Source organism: Chrysemys picta, chromosome 2 (genome assembly GCF_011386835.1).
Source record: "Chrysemys picta bellii isolate R12L10 chromosome 2, ASM1138683v2, whole genome shotgun sequence".
Lineage (NCBI taxonomy): Eukaryota > Metazoa > Chordata > Testudines > Emydidae > Chrysemys > Chrysemys picta.
In genome coordinates, this window is record NC_088792.1 from 67564992 (window position 1) to 67589017 (window position 24026).

The 24026-nt window shown below is 41.0% G+C and overlaps 1 protein-coding gene across 5 annotated transcripts in view; it reads right to left on the bottom strand.

Moving 5' to 3' along the window:
* Positions 1–5512: 5512 nt before the first annotated feature.
* CPVL (carboxypeptidase vitellogenic like) overlaps positions 5513–24026 on the bottom strand; it is a 90287-nt gene continuing 71773 nt past the window's right edge. For all 5 annotated transcript variants that reach the window (XM_005297004.4, XM_065583417.1, XM_005297003.3 and 2 more), the window contains 2 exons: positions 20111–20293; positions 5513–5762 (listed from right to left, as the gene is read on the bottom strand). In XM_005297004.4, the coding sequence (XP_005297061.1) occupies positions 5640–5762; positions 20111–20293 (306 nt within the window). In that variant the 3' untranslated portion in view covers positions 5513–5639. The remainder of the gene's footprint in view (positions 5763–20110; positions 20294–24026) is intronic.

Below are 24026 nucleotides of genomic sequence, written 5' to 3' on the forward strand. Positions count from 1 at the left end.
CGACATATCTTAGTTCGACTTACCTCGCATCCTCACAGTGCGGGGTCAATTGCCACGACTCCCCCGTCGACTTTGCTTCTGCCTCTTGCCGAGCTGGAGTTCAGCAGTCAACGGGAGAGTGATCGGGGATTGATTTATCGCATCTACACTACACGCGATAAATCGATCCCCGATAGATCGATTGCTACCCGCCGATCCAGCGAGTAGTGTGGACGTAGCCCAAGGCCTGCTGGTCAAAGCACTCAACTTGACCTCAAACGGTGGTGGCAATAGCATATGAAAAAAGAGTTTCTTAGATAGCCAGTTCCCAAACCAAATAAAGTTTTATAAAATAATGTCAAGAGCTTTCATGATACCTGGACGTAGAAAACAATCCAGTATATCTCACGTCAAGGTAAGAAATAGCTGATGCCCAAAGGAAGGTGCAAGAAACACTGCAGTAGGCAGTGGGATAATCTACTCTCCACATTCTAATGAAGGCCTCATCATACTCTCTAAACCTTGTGTTTTAAGTGTGAAGCACAAAGTTTTATATTTCTATAAAAATTTTTTTAGCATAAACTGTAACTCTGGATATTCTTGCTCACATAGATGTACAATCCCTCCAAGTCTTGCTAATTATTTCATTTGAATATAAACTCTGCATCATGCCTCCTCCAGTAAAGGTCTGGTGAGGGTATGACTTCTGCACCCAGGGATGAACAGTACTCAGTCTTTTTGGCTACTAGACATTTTCCATTGGATTTTCACAACTGTTGCATTTTACCCAAATATTTCCCTGTGATAAAAATTGCTACTTTCTAGAAATTTAAATTACTCCTAAAGCAAAGAAAAAACGGAAAGCTTTCTGCATCACCACTAGCAGTTTACTATAAAACTGCTCTTGTTCAGCCTGCTTAGGTATTTCTATTGGCACACAACAGTGCTGGAGTTTTGCCCAGAGTAGCACAATCTTCTTATCCACTGGAGACAAAATTACCCACTACCTCAGCAATCAGATACTCTGTCTTCTACTAGACTTGAACATATTTTTCATTATTTTTACTACTGCCACACCTCTGAAGCTCTATGATGTTCACACTTTATCATTTCATTTCTCTTGCCAGCACTTCTGTTTCCTCTGAGTTTATGGTTTTCACATGATTCTAGTGTTCTCTTCCAACTCTTCCTTTCAGTTGCTGCCTGCACTGACTACTTGCTTACGTTGTCATGCCAACTCCCAAGCTTAGAATCTCAACTTGAGTGCATGCCTTTTTTCAAGCATAGACTTCAGTTACCAAGGTGCGTGAACAGAATACATGAGCGTGGGCAAACAGCTAAACCAGTATGGGTTTGGCACAAATTTCCAAGTATCCATTTCTGTTTCAGGAGTACTCTTTGTCATTCTTGCCCTAGTCCCTGTTATTCACGCCCATGCCACTGAAAATATGTAGATTAGAAGGGGACCAAATGGGAGGGGAGGGAAATCCATACATCTTAGTGGTTAGCCACTGTTTTATTTTCCTCATTTAAGCAAAACTACTAAACGTATCAAGTGACCTAGATAGAACTAACAAGAAATCCATAAGTGACTAGTTTACTCAGTCTCTCTGAAAGTCAGATCTTATTTAATTTGATTTACATTTTATGCGGAGTCATTCAGGATATCTGTGTATCAATTTTCCAAATACCCAAGTGAAAAATTCAAGAAAAGTACAGGAAATTAAAAAGGTGGACTTTTAACTTTTTTATACCCAGGTCACATGTAACAATTGTGCCTTGTTCCTTTTACTGTATTTAACTAAATGGTATGTACTGTAGGTTCTATGAAACAGCCAGTGTCCAAGATAAACAATATTTTGAATAGCTTTAATATAACTGATAGCCACATTCGCAGATTAGTTCCATAATGGAACTAATGGAATCACCATTTATAAAAAAATGGTTAAAAACTGTTAAGTGGAAGAAACATGGAAATTTCATCTCAGATTCTCTGTAGCTCACTGGCGATTTCTATAGGCGAGCATGCGCTGGATTTCATAGGATCCACCTGCATTAAAGAAATGCAACTGTATTGAACTTTGGTATTTCATGCACAGATCTTTGAAGATGGCTATTCACTTTCATCACAGCATATTTCAAGCATGAAGTTTTAAAGCAATGCATTACAGTTCCAGGTTGAAACAGTGCTTAATAGGGTGACTTATTCTTTTGAGAAAAATACATTAGAGAATAAAATAAGCTGATTCAGCCTTTTCATAGTGGGTTATTAGGAGTTCCCTTTTCCTCTAGTATATCAGACTAGAAGTCCTAGAATCATAGAAGATTAGGGTTGGAAGAGACCTCAGGAGGTCATCTAGTCCAACCCCCTGCTCAAAGCAGAACCAACCCCAACTATATCACCCCAGCCAGGGCTTTGTCAAGCTGGGCCTTAAAAACCTCTATGGATGGAGATTCCACCACCTCCCTAGGTAACCCATTCCAGTGCTTCACCATTCTCCTAGTGAAATAGTTTTTCCTAATATCCAACCTGGACCTCCCCCACTGCAACTTGAAATCATTGCTCCTTGTTCTGTCATCTGCCACCACTGAGTACAGCTGAGCTCCATCCTCTTTGGAACCCCCCTTCAGGTATTTGAAGGCTGCTATCAAATCCCGCCCCCCCCCACACACACTTCTCTTCTGCAGACTAAACAAGCCCAGTTCCCTCAGCCTCTCCTTGTAAGTCATGTGCCCCAGCCCCCTAATAATTTATTTTGCCCGCCACTGGACTCTCTCCAATTTGTCCACATCCTTTCTGTAGTGGGGGGCCCAAAACTGTACACAATATTCCAGATGTGGCCTCACCAGAGCCAAATAGAGGGGAATAATCACTTCCCTTGATCTGCTGGCAATGCTCCTACTAATGCAGCCCAATATGCCATTAGCCTTCTTGGCAACAAGGGCACACTGTTGACTCATATCCAGCTTCTCATCCACTGTAATCCCCAGGTCCTTTTCTGCAGAACTGCCGCTTAGCCAGTCAGTCCCCAGCCTGTAGCGGTGCATGGGGTTCTTCTGTCCTAAGTGCAGGACTCTGCACTTGTCCTTGTTGAACCTCATCAGATTTCTTTTGGCCCAATCCTCCAATTTGTCTAGGTCTAGGTCATTCTGGACCCTATCCCTACCCTCCAGCGTATCTACCTCCCCCCTTAGTGTCATCTGCGAACTTGCTGAGGGTGCAATCCATCCCATCATCCAGATCATTAATAAAGATGTTGAACAAAACTGGCCCCAGGACTGACCCCTGGGGTACTCTGCTTGGTACCAGCTGCCAACTAGACATCGAGCCGTTGATCACTACCTGTTCAGCCCGGCAATCTAGCCAGCTTTCTATCCGCCTTATAGTCCATTCATCCAATCCATACTTTTTTAACTTGCTGTCAAGAATACTGTGGGAGACCATATCAAAAGCTTGACTTTAGCAAAGCTTTTGACTAGTAGTCTTGCTTTAAAATAACCTGCTCTGAAATACCAGGCTTGAACTTGAAGTCAGCTTAAGTTGGTTTTCATTTCAGATTCAAAAAGACAACAGAACTGAAGATGGCTGGAGGAAAGTTGGAGCCAGTGGATAGCTGTTGTGCATTATAGCTCTAAGGCCTTGGCTACACTGGCGCTGTACAGCGCTGCAACTTGCTGCGCTCAGGGATGTGAAAACGCCCCCCCCCCCCCGAGCACAGCGCTGTAAAGTGCCAGTGTAATCAGCGCCTGCAGCAGTGCTGCACGCTCACTCGCAGCGCTGCAAGCTATTCCCCTCGGAGAGGTGGAGTACATACAGCGCTGTGAGAGCTCTCTCGCAGCGCTGGCGGCGCGACTACACTTGCGCTTCACAGCGCTGCCGCGGCAGCGCTGCATCCCAAGTGTAGCCAAGGCCAGAGCACTGATCCTCACAAACTTGCCTGTGAACTACTTCCTAGTAAGTAGGGTGACCAGACAGCAAATATGAAAAATCGGGACGGGGGTGGGGGGTAATAGGAGCCTATATAAGAAAAAGCCCCAAAAATTGGGATTGTCCCTATAAAATCGGGACATCTGGTCACCCTACTAGTAAGCCAGCGTACTCTTGTCTCAGTAGTGGAGCACCTCACTTTTCAACACAATGAAACTTCCTGCTAATTGGAACCAACACCAGGACTCTGTTTCCATAGACCGTGACCACTTAAACAAAAACATTCCTGTACTACCAGGTTGGAGGGGTAGAAAATACACACAGGAGGAGAGAAACAAACTGCAAAATGACCAGCAGAGATTGCTTGCATCCTACATCCAACAAGTAATAGGAAACTGATACAAAAAGGCACAGAGAGAAACATAACCAGCCATATCCTTCATGTAAAAGCTAGGATATTTTCACCTTGTTTGCTTCTTATTGTCCTGATATTGCTTTTCATGTAACTTGAACATGATTTGCTACAGGAAAGGTTTTGGACTGGGAGGAGATGTCTTAGATGGGCCATAATCTTAAAAAAAATATTGAGACCACGGCTCTGTGAGCCTGCCTTGTTAATGCTGTTCAATCCAATGGATTTTAGTTAGAAAAGGAAAACTTATTTACTTTGGCCCTGGGGCCTCTGGATCATATGAGTGGAGATAACCAAGAGCCAGGGAATTTAAACTGGACAAAGAACATCTGCAAATGATGTTTTGTTAAAAGATGTTATCCCAAGAAGCTTCAGTGATGGTCTAAGCTTCAGTCTAGGCCGCACGTGCTGCATCCTCAGGGCTCATTCAGAAATCCACTGCTTTTGTTTTCACAAGCAGCAAGGTATGGAGCTTGCTTCTTGTTGGTCTGAGGTGAGGATAAGCTGTTCAGAGTGGTTGTATGGAAACCTTTACTGAACTAATTTCAAATAGTTGATTTAGAAGCTTGGCCAGGCCTTATCTGGCTGCATGTTGTCCCAATTTCTGTATATTCATGGGCGGTGCGTGACTCCCGCATTTGGTGAGACTGGGCGTAAGCGCTGGAAGCTCCCTAGAAGTGTAGGGGGGCACCGGCACCCGGACCGTGACCCCACCCTCTTTTCTGTGTCAAGGCCTGACCCCACTCAGCTTCCTCCCCTTGAGGCCTCGCCCATGCTCCACCCCCACTCTGCCCCAGGCCCTGCTCAGCCCCCCTCTCCCACCTGCACCTCTCTGCCACCTCCCCCAAGGCCTCCCCCATCTGCGCCTTTCCCCCTATTCTCCTGAGGCCTCCCCCACTGCTGATCATGCCTCTTTGCTCCCTCTCCAAGCCCCTCCCTCGTGCCTCTTCTCCCCATCCCCTGAGCCCCCCCCCCCCACCTCTAATAGAATACATTCAAAATCTGGTAATTTCACTACTCAAGGGATTAAGTTGCCTACATTTTTCCAAATTCTAAGGATTTTCTGGGGAGAGGGGGGAGAAGAGGGGAAAGGGAGAGGGAAGCTTACGTGACTTCAGAAAGTTAGATCCATGTTGTTCTCTCACAGCATTTTACCAATGGAAAATTTTCAACAAGACAGACCAAGAACAAGGAACATTTATATCCATTTTATTACTCTCATCCTCAATTTCATGATTTTTCCATATGGCAATATTTTCACTATAGTACATTCAAAACATTTCTGAAGCATTTGGCAAGGTAGTACATTTACACTGCATTTTAAGTTTTATTTTTGAATCCACTTGTCTTCCATCCTTCTCCAGAGATAAATCTGTCAATCATGTCCAATGATCTTTCAGGCTGGTCATAAGGTAAAATATGTCCTCCACCTCGAACAATTACCTTCAGGGTGCAAAGAAAGGATAGATTAGTAGTAAATCCTGAGCAACAAAAATCAATTTTGCCAGCAAAAATTAATTAAAACTGGGTTCTCTCATGTACGGAGATCTTAGTGTGCAAGCTGAGTCAGAAGGATGATTCTTTCACTCTAGTCAGTAAAATATAAACACACATATCCAAAGTCAAAGTCATGTGATCTTAGACCAGTTAATAATAGGATCAAATAACTAACTAAGCCTAATTGGTAATCTTTGATATTTAGATAGGCCTATCATGGATACCGTTACATCATGCTTTGATTGGATGCTTTGAGTCTTCAGAGGGAAACTAGCAGCAGCATCACCACCACATTGTCTGTGATTTAAATTGACTAGTCAAGTATTCATTCTACCGGCAAATGTTTAAAAGAACAGCACAAGTCTACATTGTATGATCTAATTTTGGAATCTGAATTTATTAGGAAACTTCAGGTCTTAAAATAATAGGTGCAATATTAGAATAATTCATGTCAACCAAACAGATGATGATAGATTATTTTCACGTTAGTTTCTAGTCCTCTACTTTTTGACTTCTCATTAGACATCTTTCCCCTCTTGTGTATTCCAATTTTTGCTGAAATTCAGACGGGAGCGCATGTGTTACTTTATTCTGAATTGAATTATTCTCATATAACTGAAGTGTGAAACTGTTGATATGATTCTGTTTTTCAAAAGCATCTTACGTTTTAGTGCATTCCCAATTTTCCTGTGTTCAAATTTTAAGACATTCCTTTTTCAGTGTATGAAGCTTGTTCCAGTTCATGGAGTATTTCTTCTTGCCCTCAGCCCCTCCCTTATGATATGCTAAAAGTAAACAACTCTTTGACAACATCCTGAAGTTATTCCAAAGAAGATCTTTTACTGGCGCCCACAATCCCAGTCTATAGTAGTCAAACAGAAAGTAGTAATCAGGGTTAAGTCTTGGCCATTATCTGACAAAATGACTTCTGTGCAGACATGAAGCTGGACCGAGGACACCTAAACGAGTTATTTGTATGAGAAAATACAGCCGTTGAATTTAAAACATGTTTGGCAACCGGCAGCTGTTATCTGGACTACATCTCAACAGAATATATAACAGCTAAAAGTCACGGTCTCATATACATTCCATTGTGCCCTCGACACCTCCACTGCACCACTAGTCTGGCTAGAGTTAAAAGATCTGTCAGTATATCTATTAAGCCCTTCCCTTTCAAGATCATCATCATTTAGGTATAGAAATTTGCAGCATGGCTTCATAGAACCAGGACATATGGTTTGAATAAATATGCATATTAAATGTTGATTAACAATTACATTCATATTCCTTTTATCCCCAAAAGGACCCTAGTGCACTTTAGAAGCCAGTTTATCAACTATACAGGGATCCACCACTGAAATACAGCAACAGCTTAATAGCACTTTGCTACCCTAAAGATCAGCTCAACAAGAAGTGAAGAATACCACCCTCCCCATTTGACAAAAATCCCTTTGTAGTTTCAGACGTAGGCAGAAGATAATGATCCAAATACAATTTTGGCCCATACAGCCCCCTCCTTTCAGGAGAAGAGGCACGTGTCCCTGCTTAATTTGAAAGATCTGACTGGAGCAAAGCACAAGGTGGTCTGGCTTGAAGCTTCTGAATTTCAGTGATTTGCCCATAGTGGTTTCTGAAGCAGCCACTGTGGGTAAGATTTTCAAAAACTGCCTAGTGACTTAGGCTGCTAAGTATCTAAATTACTTTTGAAAACCAGATTAAGGGGCTTTTGAAAGTTTTACATTTACCTCAGACATGTACCAACCATTCATTTTTTTTCAATTTTTACAAATTAAACCATAACAGCCCCCCTACAATTTCATAATATACATTAAACACAATAGCTAGTAAAGGCACAGCAACAATTATGAAGCATTAAGTAAGGTTAGCTCAGTGCAAGACTGCACACAGTTGCAGCATAATTAAATGCATCACTAAATACCAAATGTGGACTGAAAGATTCTGCAGCTTTCTACAAAGCAGTGAGGAAAGTTGTCTTTACGATCAGTCACTTTTACTGTTGCACTCTACAAGGAAAGCAGAACCCACTAGGTTAAAAACGTATCAAATGTCTCACTTTTAAAGCCTGGAATGATAGCTCATCTTTAATCCGGATTTCTGTCTTAAACAAAGAACTGCAAAATTTTAAATCTCAAAACAAGGGCTGGTTCAGTAAAATGAGTAAACAGCTACATCTCCCCTCCCCCCTACTCTGCTTCAAAAGAGATAAACACTGTTGGGGAAAGTAAACCAGAAGAGTTCACAGGCTTCAACTCTGACACTCTTGCAAGGAACAAAAGTAACAGTAGGATGCAGGATCTCTGCTTACATTTACTGTGACCCAAACTTCCTTTTTGACCTTGGTGTTATTAGTAAGGAGGACAGTGGCTGTAGAACGTCACTACACTGTCTGGATGCGGACGTTCAGGAATTCCAATGAGGCTGACCTCTCAAGCATGAAGGAAGTTACTCTTCAAGTCAGGCTGGACTTGAGTTTGTTTAACCATATTACTAGTACGCATGCAATTTGTTCTTTTTACGTTTCTTAGAAGTAGTGATTTTAAAAAAAATCCTCACTCAATTGTAGTTTTATTCCTCCATTGTACTTGGGTGACTCAATTAACAGATAACCTGAATCATGACATTTTACTTCTATACTGCTATCATAGGGTATAACTGCAGCTTGAGTAGACATACCCGAGCTAGCGTGAATCAATTTAGCTTGGATATTGGAGCAGCAAAGCTGAGCAGCACATACTTAATCATGGAGCTAGCCCATGCTGTATTACCCAGGGCTCTGGGTGGGTTTGTATAGTCCATGTTGATGTGTGCACTGCTTTGGCTTCATTACTCACTGCTAGATTAAAACTAGCCTCAGGTACATCTAGTCGAGTTTCAATCACACTATGAGACTGTGTATAGGGATACCTTAAGATCCTTGAGTGGAGAGTGCAATATAGACGCAAACAGTTGCCACCTGCAGTACATATACACCCAACTTAGCACATATAAGTACAAGCATTGGTCATCAAATTGTTCAGATTCTCTTTAAATCCAGCTACATTTGACCGACAACCTGCCACAGTGAATTCCAAAGGCTGACTCCCTGCTGTGTGAACTGGTGTTCCTTTTCCCTTTATATTCACTTTCCATTAAAAGTGACCCTTTGTTTTTTATAAATGGGACAATATAAAACAAGAGACTGATCTTCCTATTTACTCCCGACTCCAATACCTTGGTGAAGTCCCCTCTGATGAATCTTTCAGTCGGTCCATATCAGCACCCCACCAGATCTGACAATCTCAGTTACCCTTCTCTGGCTGGACCTTTTCAGTACCTACAGCAAAACCTTGTTCCAGTAACGGTTGGTGCATTTGATTTGTTGGGGGTTACAGACAGACCTCATGGGAGGAACAAGCACTGAGGGCTTAGGATGGGGATTGGGGGTACAAGGAAGGAGCCAACTAGTGTACTTTGCTCAGTTAAGGAATGGGTACCGCATCACAGTTCCTTGGGTTAGTGGCTTCCAGAAGTCAAGGAATCATTGGCTGAACCTTGAAACTTTTTTGGGGACGTGGGAGAGAGCCATTTCCAAAGTCGTCCTTACAGTCACCACTGGAAGTAATTCCAGGGCTCAGGGAGAGTGAAGACGGTAGAATTGTTTTGAAAGAAGTTAAAAGGAAATGAGTTACCCTTTGATTTGTTTCCCAGATTTTACCAACATCTGTAGTGACAAAATTAGTATCCTGGTTATTGCTGTGATACAGAAATAAAAACTCTGTCCTCCAGAGACTCCTGTGTTAAAATGCCCCAATTGTTTTTGCTCCATTTTATTCTTTGCTGCTTTCTTTGTTGGCTAGTAGCTAGTTAAATTTAGACAAGTGGTTCTTTGTGGCTTAGTCTAGGATATCAATAAGCATGTACAATTAAGCCAGTGAGGGAAGTACTGCAAAACAGATGTGAACAGCCCTAGACATCATTGGGTGGGTAATCTGCAGGAAGCACCAAGCACAGAAAGCCAAATCTTTTCTTGCTTTTAGATCTCTGGCAAGGCAGCACAGTTGGCTAATAGTTGGTTTTTCAAGAAGCCCTGTGGCTTTTTGGTAATGCTCTGCAGTGTCACGCAGGAGACCAGCTGGATTCCTTATGTGGATTTATTTTTCCCTGGCTGGATTGTACTGCATGCTCTGTGTTATCAGTATCTCAGACAGAACTTATATTGCAGGTGTGGCCAAACTGCAGCTCTTTTATAGTTAAAAAGTCACGGAGTCCCCCCATGTCTTCCCATTCTCTGACTACCAGACGGGGGTGCGGGATGGGGTAGAGCTCGGGGCTACTGCCATGCAGTGGGGTGATAGGGCTAGGGGCTTCTCCCCTGCAGGAAAGGGATCGTGGGGCTTTAGACCAGTGCTCCCTCCCCACAGGGCAGAAGCCCCGAGACCCCTCCCCATAGGGCAGAAGCTCCTAGCCCCACCACTCCACCGCAGGGCAGAAGCTGCAAGCTTCCCCTACACCCGCCAGTCTGGTAGGCAGAGAATGGGGGAGGATTTGGGGGGCTCCAGGAAATATTTCAAGAGAATTTAAGCCCTGGTGAACCCAATAGTGTGAGAATGAGACTAATAAAAAGAGAAGCTCGCACATGCGCATTACATCAGGAAATTGCATCATTCTGTATTCAGCCATTGTGCTGTGCAGACCTCATGAGTTCGCAATCTCCCTGCATTCCGCAGAATACAGGCTGTATTTACTGTTCACACGTCACATTTGAATAGTTTTAGATTTAAGTAGTGACCCTACGTTAATTTCGTGGATGACAATGACATCTTCAAATGTAAGAAACGCAAGTATGAAGAAGAAAACCAAAGTTTTAAGCCAGAACAGGAGGAAGATTTTGCATTCACTGCTAAAGGTGGCAAACCCCTGTGCCTTATCTGCAATGCATTGCTCACTCACTACAAAACGAGCAACTTGAAACATCAATACGAAACGAATCACAATAACTTTTTGTCTAATTACTCTCTCCTGAATCAGAATTAAGGAAAAACAAGTTAACCACATTAAAATTATGCCTAAACAGTAAACAGACACTATTTTCGGCATTCAATAAGGAAGCTGACACAACAACTGAAGCTAGTTATGTTGTGTCATGGAATATCGCTTGTGCTAAACGTTCATACTGTGAGGGAGAATCTGTTAAGAAGAATATTGCAGAAGTGGTTGCAATTTTAGATCCAAGTAACACAAAACTTCAATGACTATTAAAGAAAATTGCTATTTCACGCCACACTACAGAGAGGTTCCTCTCCCATATCAGAGCTGATGTTGCAAGCAAGATGCAAAATGATCTAAAGAATTCTCTAGCATTCAGCCTAGCTGTCAACGAATCCACAGATATACAAGATAAACCACAACCAGAAATATTTGTTTGCTGTGTTTCCGCAGATGTAATTGTGAAAGAAGAAATGTTCTCTCTGTTAGTAACTTGCGCTCTCTCTCTCTCTCTCTCTCTCTCTCAAAAAAAAGAGTAGATTTACATCAATAAAGGAAAGGGAATAAGGGATGACATAACCAAAGTCACCATACCTCAAGATCAATGGTATCAAAAGCAGTGTCTATTCTATGGCAGCATTAATGGACCCTAGCTATTGATATAAATACCATTTATATTTGAATCTTGCTGCTATTTTCAATTGTGAAAAAAAGAATAAAAAAGTTTAGCAGCCGTGTGTGTGTGTGTGTGTGTGTGTGTGTGTGTGTGAGAGAGAGAGAGAGAAACACACACACACACACACACACACACAGAGTCTCCTTAGCTAATTTTAGAACAAGGGAATTCATGGCTGGCCAGTTTGACCCTTCCTCCCAGCAGGGGTCACTACACATTACAAGTTCTAAGCACAGTGTATACTATACATGTTACTACATAAACTATTTGTTGTGGCTACACTTGTATTTTATAGATTGGTCATCAGCTGCATTGCTTGCATTCCAGTACGACCAACGTTCCAGTAGCAGATTTCCTGATTATTGAGCCTATGATCCTGGGAATCTGGAGTTTCTAAGGCTATGTCTACACTAGCACTTTTGTCAGTAACACATATGTCGCTCACACATCCTGACAAACATAAGTTACACCGAGAGAAGCGCTGGTGTGGACAGTGCTGTGCCAGTGGGAGACGCTCTCCCACCAACATAGCTACTGCCACTTGTTGCGGGTAGTTTAATTATGCCAAGGGAAGAGCTCTCTCCCGTTGCCGTAAAGCGGCTATACTGGATACCTTACAGTGGAGCAGCTGCAGCAGTACAACTGTGCTGCTGTAAGGTCTCTAGTGTAGACATGGACTAAATAAATTGAGGGTTACCAAGAACTGTATTTGTGATTTAAATCCATCAATATTAAATAGCTAACAAAAACCCTGCGTAGGCTTAATCTATTCATAGGACAGTCTATCAATGAATTATAGTTGGGTAAATAATACATTTTACACAAATACTGGTTGATTTCTAAAATTAATTAATTTCACCCATGATCATACCGACTTTATCGTCAAAAATATTTTTGAGACAATAGTGCCCAGCAGCTCCAATCAAGATTCAGGCCTCATTGTGCTAGGAGCCCTACAAACATAAGACAACGTTCTTCTTGCTTGCAGTCTAAGGTTGAGAGGGGGATACTTTGAAGTATATATTAAAAATGTGCACACTTTTTTGCATTAATTCCGTGAACATTCCAGTAATCCTGCCAACCAGCACAGTTATTTGTGAAAGCAAATTTTGAAGTTAATTTTAGTATTTGCTTGCATGCTCACCCAACACAGAAACTGCAAAATCCTGTGACCCAACTGACCAACTGCAGCTAGGAAACAGCTAAAATAGAATATTCAGAATCAGTGAAAACTGAAATGAAAGAAAAAATTTGGAAAATAAAAGAGAAAAAGACATTGCCACTTGCTTATACAGCTTCCACAAATAGAAAGTCTAAATTAATTAGTAAAACAAGTTCACTGCAAATTATTCACTCAGCACTAATACTGTTGCACTTCACAGGGTGTTAAGAACAATGCACAATGTTGTGACGCTCAATTTTAGGATAGCCCAAGAAGCCTCAACTATTATTGTCTTTGGTGACAGCACAATACACAACAAAAAGGCAATTTTCTATCCAGCAATATCTGTGCAATCTCTCAGAAAACAGTGGGGTTGCAGGTGGATAAGCAGAATCTGACCCAACAGAAGTGTACTGGATGTTTGATTGGATTTATTTTTATTGATTAGATGTTTTCCTAAAAATATGGTCTAGTTCAAACAGAAATTAATTCAGGGAAGTTCTATGGTAGAAAGTCAAACTAGAAGATGACAATACTCTTTTCTAATCTTAAAAATCTGTGAATCTACAGATAGAGCTACAAATCATTTGTCACATTTGATTTTTACATTAAGAGGACAAATACTATTTTGTTTTGATCATATGGGAGTCACTTCTGCTGTGAAATAGATTTCACAGACTGGAACAGGCCACTAGTAATAATTTAAAATTCGGTTAAAAGGGGGAGAGGGGTAGGATTAAGGTGCTTCATTTTTTATTATAGCTCACTGGTTTCTTAATTTAGGAAAGATTTTTCTAGGACTGCTGATTCAATGTATATTGTATTACCTGAACAAAGAATTACATTGCTCAGTTAGGGCCAGTCTAATCTCACTCTGTAATACAGATAACAGAGTTTCTCAGTAGTGGATTCATAAAATAAATGTATGCTGTACATTCGAGTTGAAAGAAAAGTTACTGAAAACTAGAGTCTAATCAGTACCAAACATGTATACATCAATATATCACGTATGTGCATGGGCACAGATTTGAGAAGAATCATCAAATATTCAAAGGGATTGCACAATGCAGATATTAAATCCAGCCTCTCTGCAGTTTTTTTCCCCATGAAGAGTTGTCCCTGTGCCTGACAGCAGGAACACAGATATGCTAGTAACAGATTTTTTTGGTTCACTGGCAATTAAAAAAAAATAAAAAAAATCAATACATCCATTTTGGGTTGAACGAAACAGTTCGTTTCAATTTCAAGTTTAACATTTTTCAACATTTTAAAAATACAACTGAAGGAAATTTCTAAATGAAAAGTCATTTGGAACAGTAAATTGAAATATTTCATTAAAAAAAAGTTGTAAGAAAACATTTTGACTTTTTAGAATTTTGCTTTTTTCCACTGCTCCCAACATGAACAATTAGGCAAAGCAGATGTGAATTTGCAACACATTTCAGTGTTGCTGAACCTACATTTTGTTCCTCAAAAAGAGTTTTGTCCCCAAAAATTTCACCTAGCTCTAATCAGGGACCTAGTTCAGTTGCTCTTCATGGCAGGAAGCAAGTGTTGTCTGCAGTTTAACAATTATCATAACAAAACCAAGTTTTTCTTCCTGAGAACTAGCTGTCCTTGGTAATAATTATCCCAAATCTATTTAGCAGTTTCTTTCTTCCATCAAAAACAACCTCTCCTTCTTTGCATGTTTACTGATATTGCTTACCACAATACAGCTACAGCAATCTATAAAATCCTCACAAGGACCCCAGATTCAGTAACATGCTTAAGCAAAAGTTTATCGAGTACAATGGGTCGTAAGATTTAAGTACTTTGCTGAATTGAGGCCAAATACTTTTAAGTCATATCAAACAGTCTGTTTCTTTAGTAGAACTCTTACATTTTTAATTATTCTGATTAAATAATTTTTCCTGCAGGACTTGGATAAAATCAAGGATACTGGCTTGGATTTTATCCAAGTTCTGGCCAATAGACATTTTAACTTGTGAGTAAAAATTACTGGCAAATACACTAAGGACTTGTGACATTTTTTCTAGACAATGAAGATACAGGGCAAGAAGTTGGGATGTAAATTGTCCATCTGGATAATGATATTCCCTCTGAAGTTGTTACAAATGGTTACACAAGAGCTCTTTTAATTTTTTTTTTAAATGATGGGACAGATCCTCTGAAATCATGAGGTCCTGATTCCCCCATGTGGAACTCATTTTTGGTTTTTGCTCTTCGGTTTAGTAGATTTAAATCTGTTCTTGCTAAGAACAGCTAAATTTAGTGAACTAGAATTTGGAAGGAAATTAGGATTACATTTTCCAGGTATAGTTGTATAATTCCCATAGACTGAAAAAGGGCCTTAGCATGGGTGTTGCTTCTGTGTTAAGCTATTAAAATTTAGATTTAGATTTTAAAAGCATTGTTACCATTTTATTTTTACATTTACCTATGTCTAGAACCACATCAGCATATGATAAAATTGTAACTATTCCCCATCTCTGCTGTGTCCTCGATTGGGAATTCCATGAGATTCCCGTAGTCAGTCTTTAAAATACTATAAAAAAAAGTAGACACTTAAGAGGTGTGCAGACTCATCAAATGTGATCAGATCCATATTCTTACACATATCAGTGGGTTTCAGCACCCAATATGAATGTTAAGGGAAGTTATTTGTTTTGCCCCAAACACCACACCACAATGTGCTGATCTCACATCTTCATTGATTTAAAGCTTTGGTGTTTGGTGAAACCTACATAAGTTTTCTTTGAGATAACTACAAGAGTGAAGCTAATTTATAAAGTCTATTGTCCTTAGATCTTCATCCCCTCCTTTCCTTGTCCAGGACCATACTATAAAAATGCACCAGTTTAACTAGATTAACTAACTCTATTTTAAAATCTAGTTAAACCGGTGCAAACGCCTAGACGTATACACATTTAAGCTAAACTGATTAAGCAACTTGTTTAAATTGGTAAATCTTAAAATTGGTCTCTTTAAATTAGGGGATTCCATTAGTTTAAATCAGATATATTTTTAAAAATATATTTAGTTAGTATAACTGGTGTGTTTTCCTCCCTTCTAATTAATAGAAAGGATTCACACTGGAGTCTGACATACTATAGTTTAAGTTAAGAATCAGAGAGCTTGGCAGAAAATAAGGTTTCATTTTTGGCAGAGACACACGCTTCTGTTTTATGCAACTAATACTAAAGAGAAAGTCCATCATGATTATAGTCCATTTTTTCCATTACCACACACTTGTTATATGTAAGGAGTCTACAGATCCAAGTTCCACAGAGAATGCTTTTGTTACTGCAGAACAATTCTATTTTATAGTTGAGCAGTAAGAGGAGAGTATCTCTGCCAAAGTTTTAAAATCACCTATATAAAATGCAAAGACCTGGATGCAGAGTTAAACACCTCTTACTTATCACAAACACATGTGATTCTCATTTCTTTCACTGCATAGTATGCAATGTTAGACTATCTTTTAATCCTAGATGTATTTGATATTCATGGGAAGAGCAAATCATGTGCTGAAGTTTGCTGAAGGCCTTTGATTTTGGCATAAGCTACCTTTAAGTGCCCTTTTCTCCTTTAATTATGGTCTAAATTACATGAGACTTTCAGTACATTGGCCTTTCTGAAAAAATACTTTATATCACGGAGCCTGGCAAAACACACAGGACTGGGTCAGACACATATACAAAAAAAGAATACAGAAAGGAGAACAGAAGGCATTCTAAAGCCTAACCTACAGAAGTGTACTGTGCCAAATACCATTTGTTCCAGCTAAAACACATCCACACACAAAAGCAATTCAAACAGTTTAAAAATGTGTTAGATGCCATTTGGGGTAGACTAAACTTCAGCAGGGCTAAATACCGTTTCTCTCTGAAGTATTTCAGTGCTAGTGTACATACACACTGGCTGAACAGTTCATCTAGTCCTCCTACCGCTGTCCCACAGTGCATCTGTGGCCTTTCAAAATCTCCCAGAATGCCACTAGTGTTACGTGTGGAACAGTGCTAGCATGAACACAGGGCAAACCTTCAAGTCTCCTTAACACAATTCAACATGCGTAAGAGTGTGCCTCTCTGGAGTGCCCCCTGCTGGTTATAGGTAGCTCTGCAGTGTCCTGCCTTAGCTTCCCCTTCTGCTTAAGGTCTATTAAAAAGCCCACACCATCCAGATACTCAAAACAAACCCCATTTCTGGCAACCAATTTATTAAAACCTGCACAAAGTCTTTCAAATCCTCCAGTCTTCCCACAATTTCAAACTGGGCCCTGTCTTCCTGCTCTCCCAGTGTTTCTTGCCTGGAGTTTAACATTCTCTGCATTCTCCACAGATCTCCTTCTTGCTCGTGTCTTTACCCCTCTGACTCATGGCCCTGGAGGAGCCTTCTTACTCCCTGCAATGTCTGTATGCATCTGCCGTCCCACCTGCAACACCTTCTCTCTCCAGGCATGTCTACACTTCAATAAAACACCCACAGTTGGCCCATACCCACAGACTTGGTCTCACAAGGTCATAAAATTACAGGGTAGACATCCAGGCTCAGGTTGAAGCCCAAGCATAGGATCCTCACCTCTAATGGGGTCCCAGAGCCTGAGCCTGGACATCTACACTGTAATTTTATAGCCTCGCCATCTGAGCCCTGCAAGCCAGTCAGCTGACACAGCCAGACACATGTGTTTTATTACAGTGTAGACATACCCTTCCTTATCTACCACAGGCCCAAATGGGTCACCTGACCCAATAATTGATGAGGAGGTGTCAATACCAAGAGAGGGAAAATTGCTTTTGTAGTGAGCCAGCCACTCCGAGTCCCAATTCAAGCCCAAATTAATGGTGTTAATTTTGCAAATGAATTGTAGCTCTGCAGTTTCTCTTTGAAGTCTGTTTTGGAAGTTTTTTTATTGAAGGATGGCTACTTTTAAAATCGGTTATTAAATGTCCAGGGAGACTGAAGTGTTCTCCTACTGGCTTTTGTATGTTACCATTCCCTGATGTCTGATTTGTGTCCGTTTATTCTTTTACATAGAGACTGTCTGGTTTGGCCAATCACCATCACTCACTTCTGTTTCCACTGTGGTCTGTTGTTGACAGTAGAGATTGAACTCGTAAGATGCTCTGCATATCTGCCAGTATCCTCCACAGATGGTCATGTCAAACACTTGGAAGTAGTCAATGAAACACAATCAGTGAGTGATTATACTCACTGCATTTTTCAACTATATGACAGATATTTACGATTTGATCACATGTGTCTTGTCCATCTCTGACACCAGCTTGTTGTGGTGGTAGTTCTGCTTCATTAAATCCTGAATTGTGTAGAGTGGCATTTTATTTGCATTCGATATCAGGGAGCTGGTATGATAATTGCTGCACTCTGTTATACCCAGTTGTTTGGCAAGGGCAAAAATATTCCCTTTGTCCAGTGGTCCGGCCAATTTCTAGTCATCCATATGTCACAGGAAATTTTCCATGAGACCAATACCATGGTCACCAATCACTTTTGGCAATCCTGCTGGTACTTTATGTACCCCTAGTGCTTTCCCAAGCTTCATTTTCATAGCAGTATACCCCATTTTCTCTTACAGGATAGATAGCTCTGGCTCAGTACTCTTTTCTGTAATCCTGTATCATAAATGGCTGTGATGAGGCATGCAGATTATTGTGCCAATCTCTTTCTGCATTTGATATCACCTTCAGTAAGAACTCTGTCTTCATGGTCTTTTTTATGCTTGGTTGCAGGGAAAACTTTTTTAGTAAGAAGTCTGACCACTGTGAATGTACCTTCTGTATTATGACTCTCTCTATAATTTTAAGTTCCTTGAATTTTACCCTGATGCATTCATTCGTCTTGTCTAGTCTGCTTTTGAATCTGTCTGCTCAATGTCTTGTATTCTCTCCAACATTCTTTAGTCTCCAAGCCACTCTCTTTCACTCTGCATTGCTTTTTTGACAGCTTTTAACATCTTCTCTGTTAACCCTGGTGCAGTCCAACCCTGACTTTTCAAAATGTGTGCTTTGGTAGCTTTGAGCATGATAGTTTTCATTTTATTCCAAAGTTCATTCACATTGTTCTCCTCTTTCACTTATGAAAATGACTCAATCTTGATCTGTACAGAAGTCATGTAGTTTTTGCTGATTTTTGACACGTCCAGATGTTGTGGACCTGCTGAACGTCTTATCTTTTTAAGTTGTAATTTTAGGTTTTAGGGCTTCAGGATAATAGCTGATAACCTAACCTGCAGTCTGAACTTGGGAAAGTGTTTATTCATTGAACACAATCTCCAGTATCCCTGTATCATTACATAGTCCATTTGGTTATTGGTCATGCTGTCAGATGACCTCCACGTAAATATACATCTAAGATGTTGGGTAAGATTGTGTTTGTAATGACCACATGATTAGAGCAGCAGAATTCAACTAAACACCTTTTTCTCTCATTTTGTAAATCCAGACCATTGTTTCCCATTACTTCTTTTGAGTGCTTGCAACTCCAACTTTCAGGTTCAGGTCTCCAATTACGTGGTGTTTTAATGAGTCTTTCTTCAAACTGTTCATAGAACTCAACTGTGGTGGCTTGAGCTGCTTTCACAGAGGCATAAACCTGTATGATCTATTTATTAATTAGGTTTCTTGAAGTGAATCATAATGATTCTATCTCTGATTATATCCAAGTACACACTTTGATCTCTCCTTGGATAAGATACACGCAATCCTGTTTTTTCCTCATGGTCTTGGATCCTGAATAGTACACCACATACCCACCCATTTCCATGAAACGAACCCTACCATTCAATCACAGCTTTGAGATTCCACATACATCAATCTTATTTATTTCCAATTCGTTGGTCACAAGGACAACCTTCCCTTCACACATACTCCTCACATTCCATGTTCTTACTGTGATGATTCATTTATGAAGGTTCAGATAATTCTTTTCCTTGGTGCAATTATCAGGCACTGTACTTCTCAAAGGATTTGGTGCAGCACCATTATAACTGCAACCACTTCTTTTACTGGCTGGAACTTCCTCCCCCATATAATTTGTTACACCTTCAGGTCTGTGGGGTGGGGTGATCTCATCATCCAGTGCCACACGTGGATCATGCTAACTTTGTTCTTCCATGATAGTTCCCATTGTAAAAAGTACAGAGGCTGGTTTCCCATTGCCTTCCCACCAGTTTGTGGTTGCCATTGGTTAAACTGTGGTTTAACTCTTCTACCTTTCAGTGACATTTCCTCCACTTGGGATGCCACTACCTTCCTAAAATGCTCATTCATCCAAAGCCGTTGGCACTTCCTGAGGCTGTCAATCACAGGTGGTATCATCTATTGCCATTATAGTAGCAGGCTACTCTACAACCTGACCTGAAGGAACCTAAATATATAAGGTAATATTCTCAGCATAGACAACAACTGCTTATATAGAGTCCATGTCTCAAGAGCTTCCTTTCCTTACCTGATAGAATTCACCAGCTTGGCGTACATAACCAGCCACTTCCTTGTCAAGGGGATGGATCCTCCATATGAGTCTTTCAGCACTTTTGTATTCTTCCACTTTGCTCCATGGCACAGTAGGCAGAAAGCGTTCCGTCAGTGAAGCTGCTACTATGATATCAAGCTGCCCATTATATAACAGAACCTGGAAGAAGACGAAGCAGTCAATATTAAAGAAACCATAAAGCTCACTTAAACAAAATTTAGCTCTGCAGTACTTTAGATTCAGTACATTAAGCCCGGGGTGGCCACATGAACTTCTGGAGTAGAGTAGTCTAAAATTTCAAAGACACAGACATGACTTAAAGCCATCTTTGCCTCCTACAACTGGAGCCCAGAAAGCTGCCTGTGCTTTCTGGGCTGCGCAGAATTTCAGCCCTGTTCTCTCTCTTTTTCCAGGAGAAGATCAACCACCAACATCAACATTGCAGTACCCATACTATGCCCAAACTGGTGTCAAAAAGACTTGAGAAATCCAGACATTGCAAGATTTGTTTTCGCACAACTGTCTCAAAAGTCTTCCAAGAGTCAATCAAAACTGAAGGCTCAGCTCCTTAAGAAGGCATATTGATAGCATGTTATTTGACTATGAATATTCATATCTGCTATATGTGCATTTTTGTATTTTAAATTACTGAAAGCCAATGCAAAAGCTCAATCTATGACTGAAGTTTAGAAAAGTAGGCAGTCCAAGACAGCCAGGAATTAAGATCTCATTTAACATTCTCAAAACTGTAGTTGAATCAGGACTTTAATAAAAATCCTACCAGCCATTATAACTCACTTCTGTGGAAGCAACAGAGCAGTAACAGTGATCAAGAATTACCACATCAGACATTTGTATGATGCACTTAACACCTCTGTTCAAGCAAAAAGGTATCATTTTCACAAGAATAGCAAAAAATGATTTGACTTCATATAATACAAAGTAAGGTACATAAATATAGTGATATATAAATAAAATCAGGATGAGAACTTAGTTAAAAATATATTTAGTCTAAGATTTAGTGTTTCCTTAAAAATACTGCTTACATAAAAAGTTTGACATATTAATAAATGCCATTAACCCTTTGACACTGGGCCTGAGCATATGCAGAAAGTGAATCATGATGGGAGCACTACTAACCACAAAGCAACAAATTACACATAGGTAGGTGTTCAAGCCAGTGGATGGCTTCTGAGACTCTCTGATGGGGCAAAGTTTTTTTGGTGGGGGAGGTTGACACACATATGACAATATCCCAGGTAAACCTTATGGAATTAAATTAAACCTTATTTAATTACATTTAATACCTCTGTGGTCCATTGTATTGAAATGTAAATGTTTTTGTACCATTGTGGGACTTCTTTAGGAGGAGGAAGGATTAATGCAATCTCCGGGAGATAATGTGAACTTAAAAAGACTATGCTGAACAATCGTTGATCTTTTGGGAAAATACATGGAATTCCTAGGAAGTACTGGGGAGAACTGGATTGCAAACCTCCAAATACAAACAACTTTTGAAGCTTTGCTCTGAGGTGGGGGACCATTTGTCTGCTGATCACGGGTTATCAGAGGACAGTTCAATGACCTAATCTGGATTCTCCGGGGACCAACAGACAAGAAAGGACTTTTGAAAAAAATACCCTGAGTTTAAGCTGACTCAGGGCCTTCTTCCTGACCCAGCAAATGGACAGGACCTTTGGTCCATGGAGAGAAAGGTTGGAAGGACTTGGCCTACTGACACCCCATAGGACTGTGTGCTAGTTCTAAGCTGAGGCTGTTATGAACTTATGACCATAGAAGAGACCGCCTTTGCGGGGTCTGAAGGACTAACCACCTTCCAGAGCCCATGTTGAAATTGGGGTGACCTCAAGTAAGCTTCTGAGAATGCATGTGGGCTCTTTTATTATTTTTAATGTTTTATCTAGAACACTTTTACCCGAAGAATAAATAAGCTTGCACAGAAAGAGCTGTGTGGTAGCTTATAACTGTTGCAATTCTTCTGTTATTACTCTCTGAAGAGAAGGCAAGAGAAGCCTGCTTAGACACCCTGTGTTTTGTTGGCAATAATACAGTAAAGTCAGGGAACTGTTCAGCCTGGAGTCAGAAGGGAAGGAGATGCGTGTCTCCATCAAAGAAAGGTGATGGCCAAGGGAGCTGGAAGCCTGGAAATAGGTGCCCTTGCCGTACCATACAGGGGAATTAAGGTACAGTTGCTCTGAACTGTTACATAGGGGTTCCAGGCTTTTTACTTTCCCACTTGCCAGAGTAAAGAAAATTGGTTGAATCCTCAAATTAAATGTGCACATTACTTTAGGAAAGGTGTATTATCCGCATTTAAAAAAAAAAAAGTTTCATCACTCCAGAGTAGGGTTTCTTTATAAATCCCATATTTAAGTAGTATTTACATTTTGTATCAATCAGCATCCAACAGCAGTCTGGCAGTGCTCAAACTAACAAAGACCTTTGTATGTCGAGAATATGAACACATTTCCTGTGTGCTATTTATTCCTTGTTACCAAAAATTTTGGTGAAGTTAAAAGCTTTTTTTATAAGGCTCATCCAAACTAGTTAAATAAAATAATTGCATTGTTTATATAAAGGAGCTTTGCCTCAAAGACCTTGATTCCTCATGGCCACTGCAAAATCTTGTGCAGCTGTTATATTAAACAGTATGGAAACAATTATATCTGTGTTGTGCTTCCGAGTATAGGCTAGAACACAGAATAGTATTATACAGACAAGATTATGCTTTAAACAACTCTGGTAAATCTTCTATAGAAATTCCACAAAGAGTATTTTAACACAGAAGTTACACACAGTCTAAACTAGCATTAACTTGTCCCATTGCTTGTTACTGACAAATCTACTTCTAGGAGAGAAATAAAGTTTATATAGCTTTATCTACATAAAAAAACCAGCAAAATGAACTTTTGTAGTACAAATACCAAGTCTTTAGATTGAGTACAAATCATTACTTAAAATGACTAGAAGAATCACTGAGAAATGCCAAGTTACTCTATATAAAGAAATAACTTGCGAGAAAGGGAAGACTAATTGATACTTTTATGTGTAGTCCCTAATATAGTAAGATTGCTTATGATTTTTGCCCCAAGAGAAACACAATCTCTTTCTAATGTTACGGTGGAAACCAGATTAAAGAGCAATCAATACAAGTGATGCTGAGGCAAAACCACAGAGGAGAAAGACTAACACGGCTGCTACTCTGAAACTTTTCTCTGTAACTAATGACACTTAATTCATAGGAGGTTATAGCTTGCTTTTTAAATGCTTGCTTTTTACCACAATTTCACTCCTCTAAAACGTTATTATAATTTCTCCTTTTGCTCTTTCCTTATGTTTCTTGGAATTGGTTACCAGTTAGTCCCAGTAAATTGGGCCCGATTACACAAACAGGTACTAGGCTAGATATTTAGGTGTTGACAGGGCCGGCTCCAGGCACCAGGCACCCAAGCACATGCTTGGGGCGGCACCTGGTAAGGGGCGGCGGGGGGAGCGCGGCGCGGCATTCCACGGGGGGGGGGGCGCTCCGGCGGCGCAGCACTGGGGGGGCGGGCTCTGGTTGCGCGGGGCTTGGCGAGGGGGTGGCGCGGGCGCGGCGCTGGAAGGGGGTTCCGGCGTCGCTCGGCGGCGCGGTGCTCGGTGGGGCGGGGGCAGGGCGGGGCGCGGTGCTGGAGGGGCTTCCGGCGGCGCTTGGCAAGGGGCGGGCTCCGGCGGCACTCGGCGGGGGGGTCGTCGCGGGGCTCGGCACTCGGGGGGGTTCCGGCGGCGCTCGGCACGGGGGGGGGTGGGCTGCGGCGCGCGGGGGGGGCAGCGCGGGGGGCGGCGCTCTGGGGGGGTTCCGGCGGTGCTCGGCTGGGGGGGGGTGGCGCGG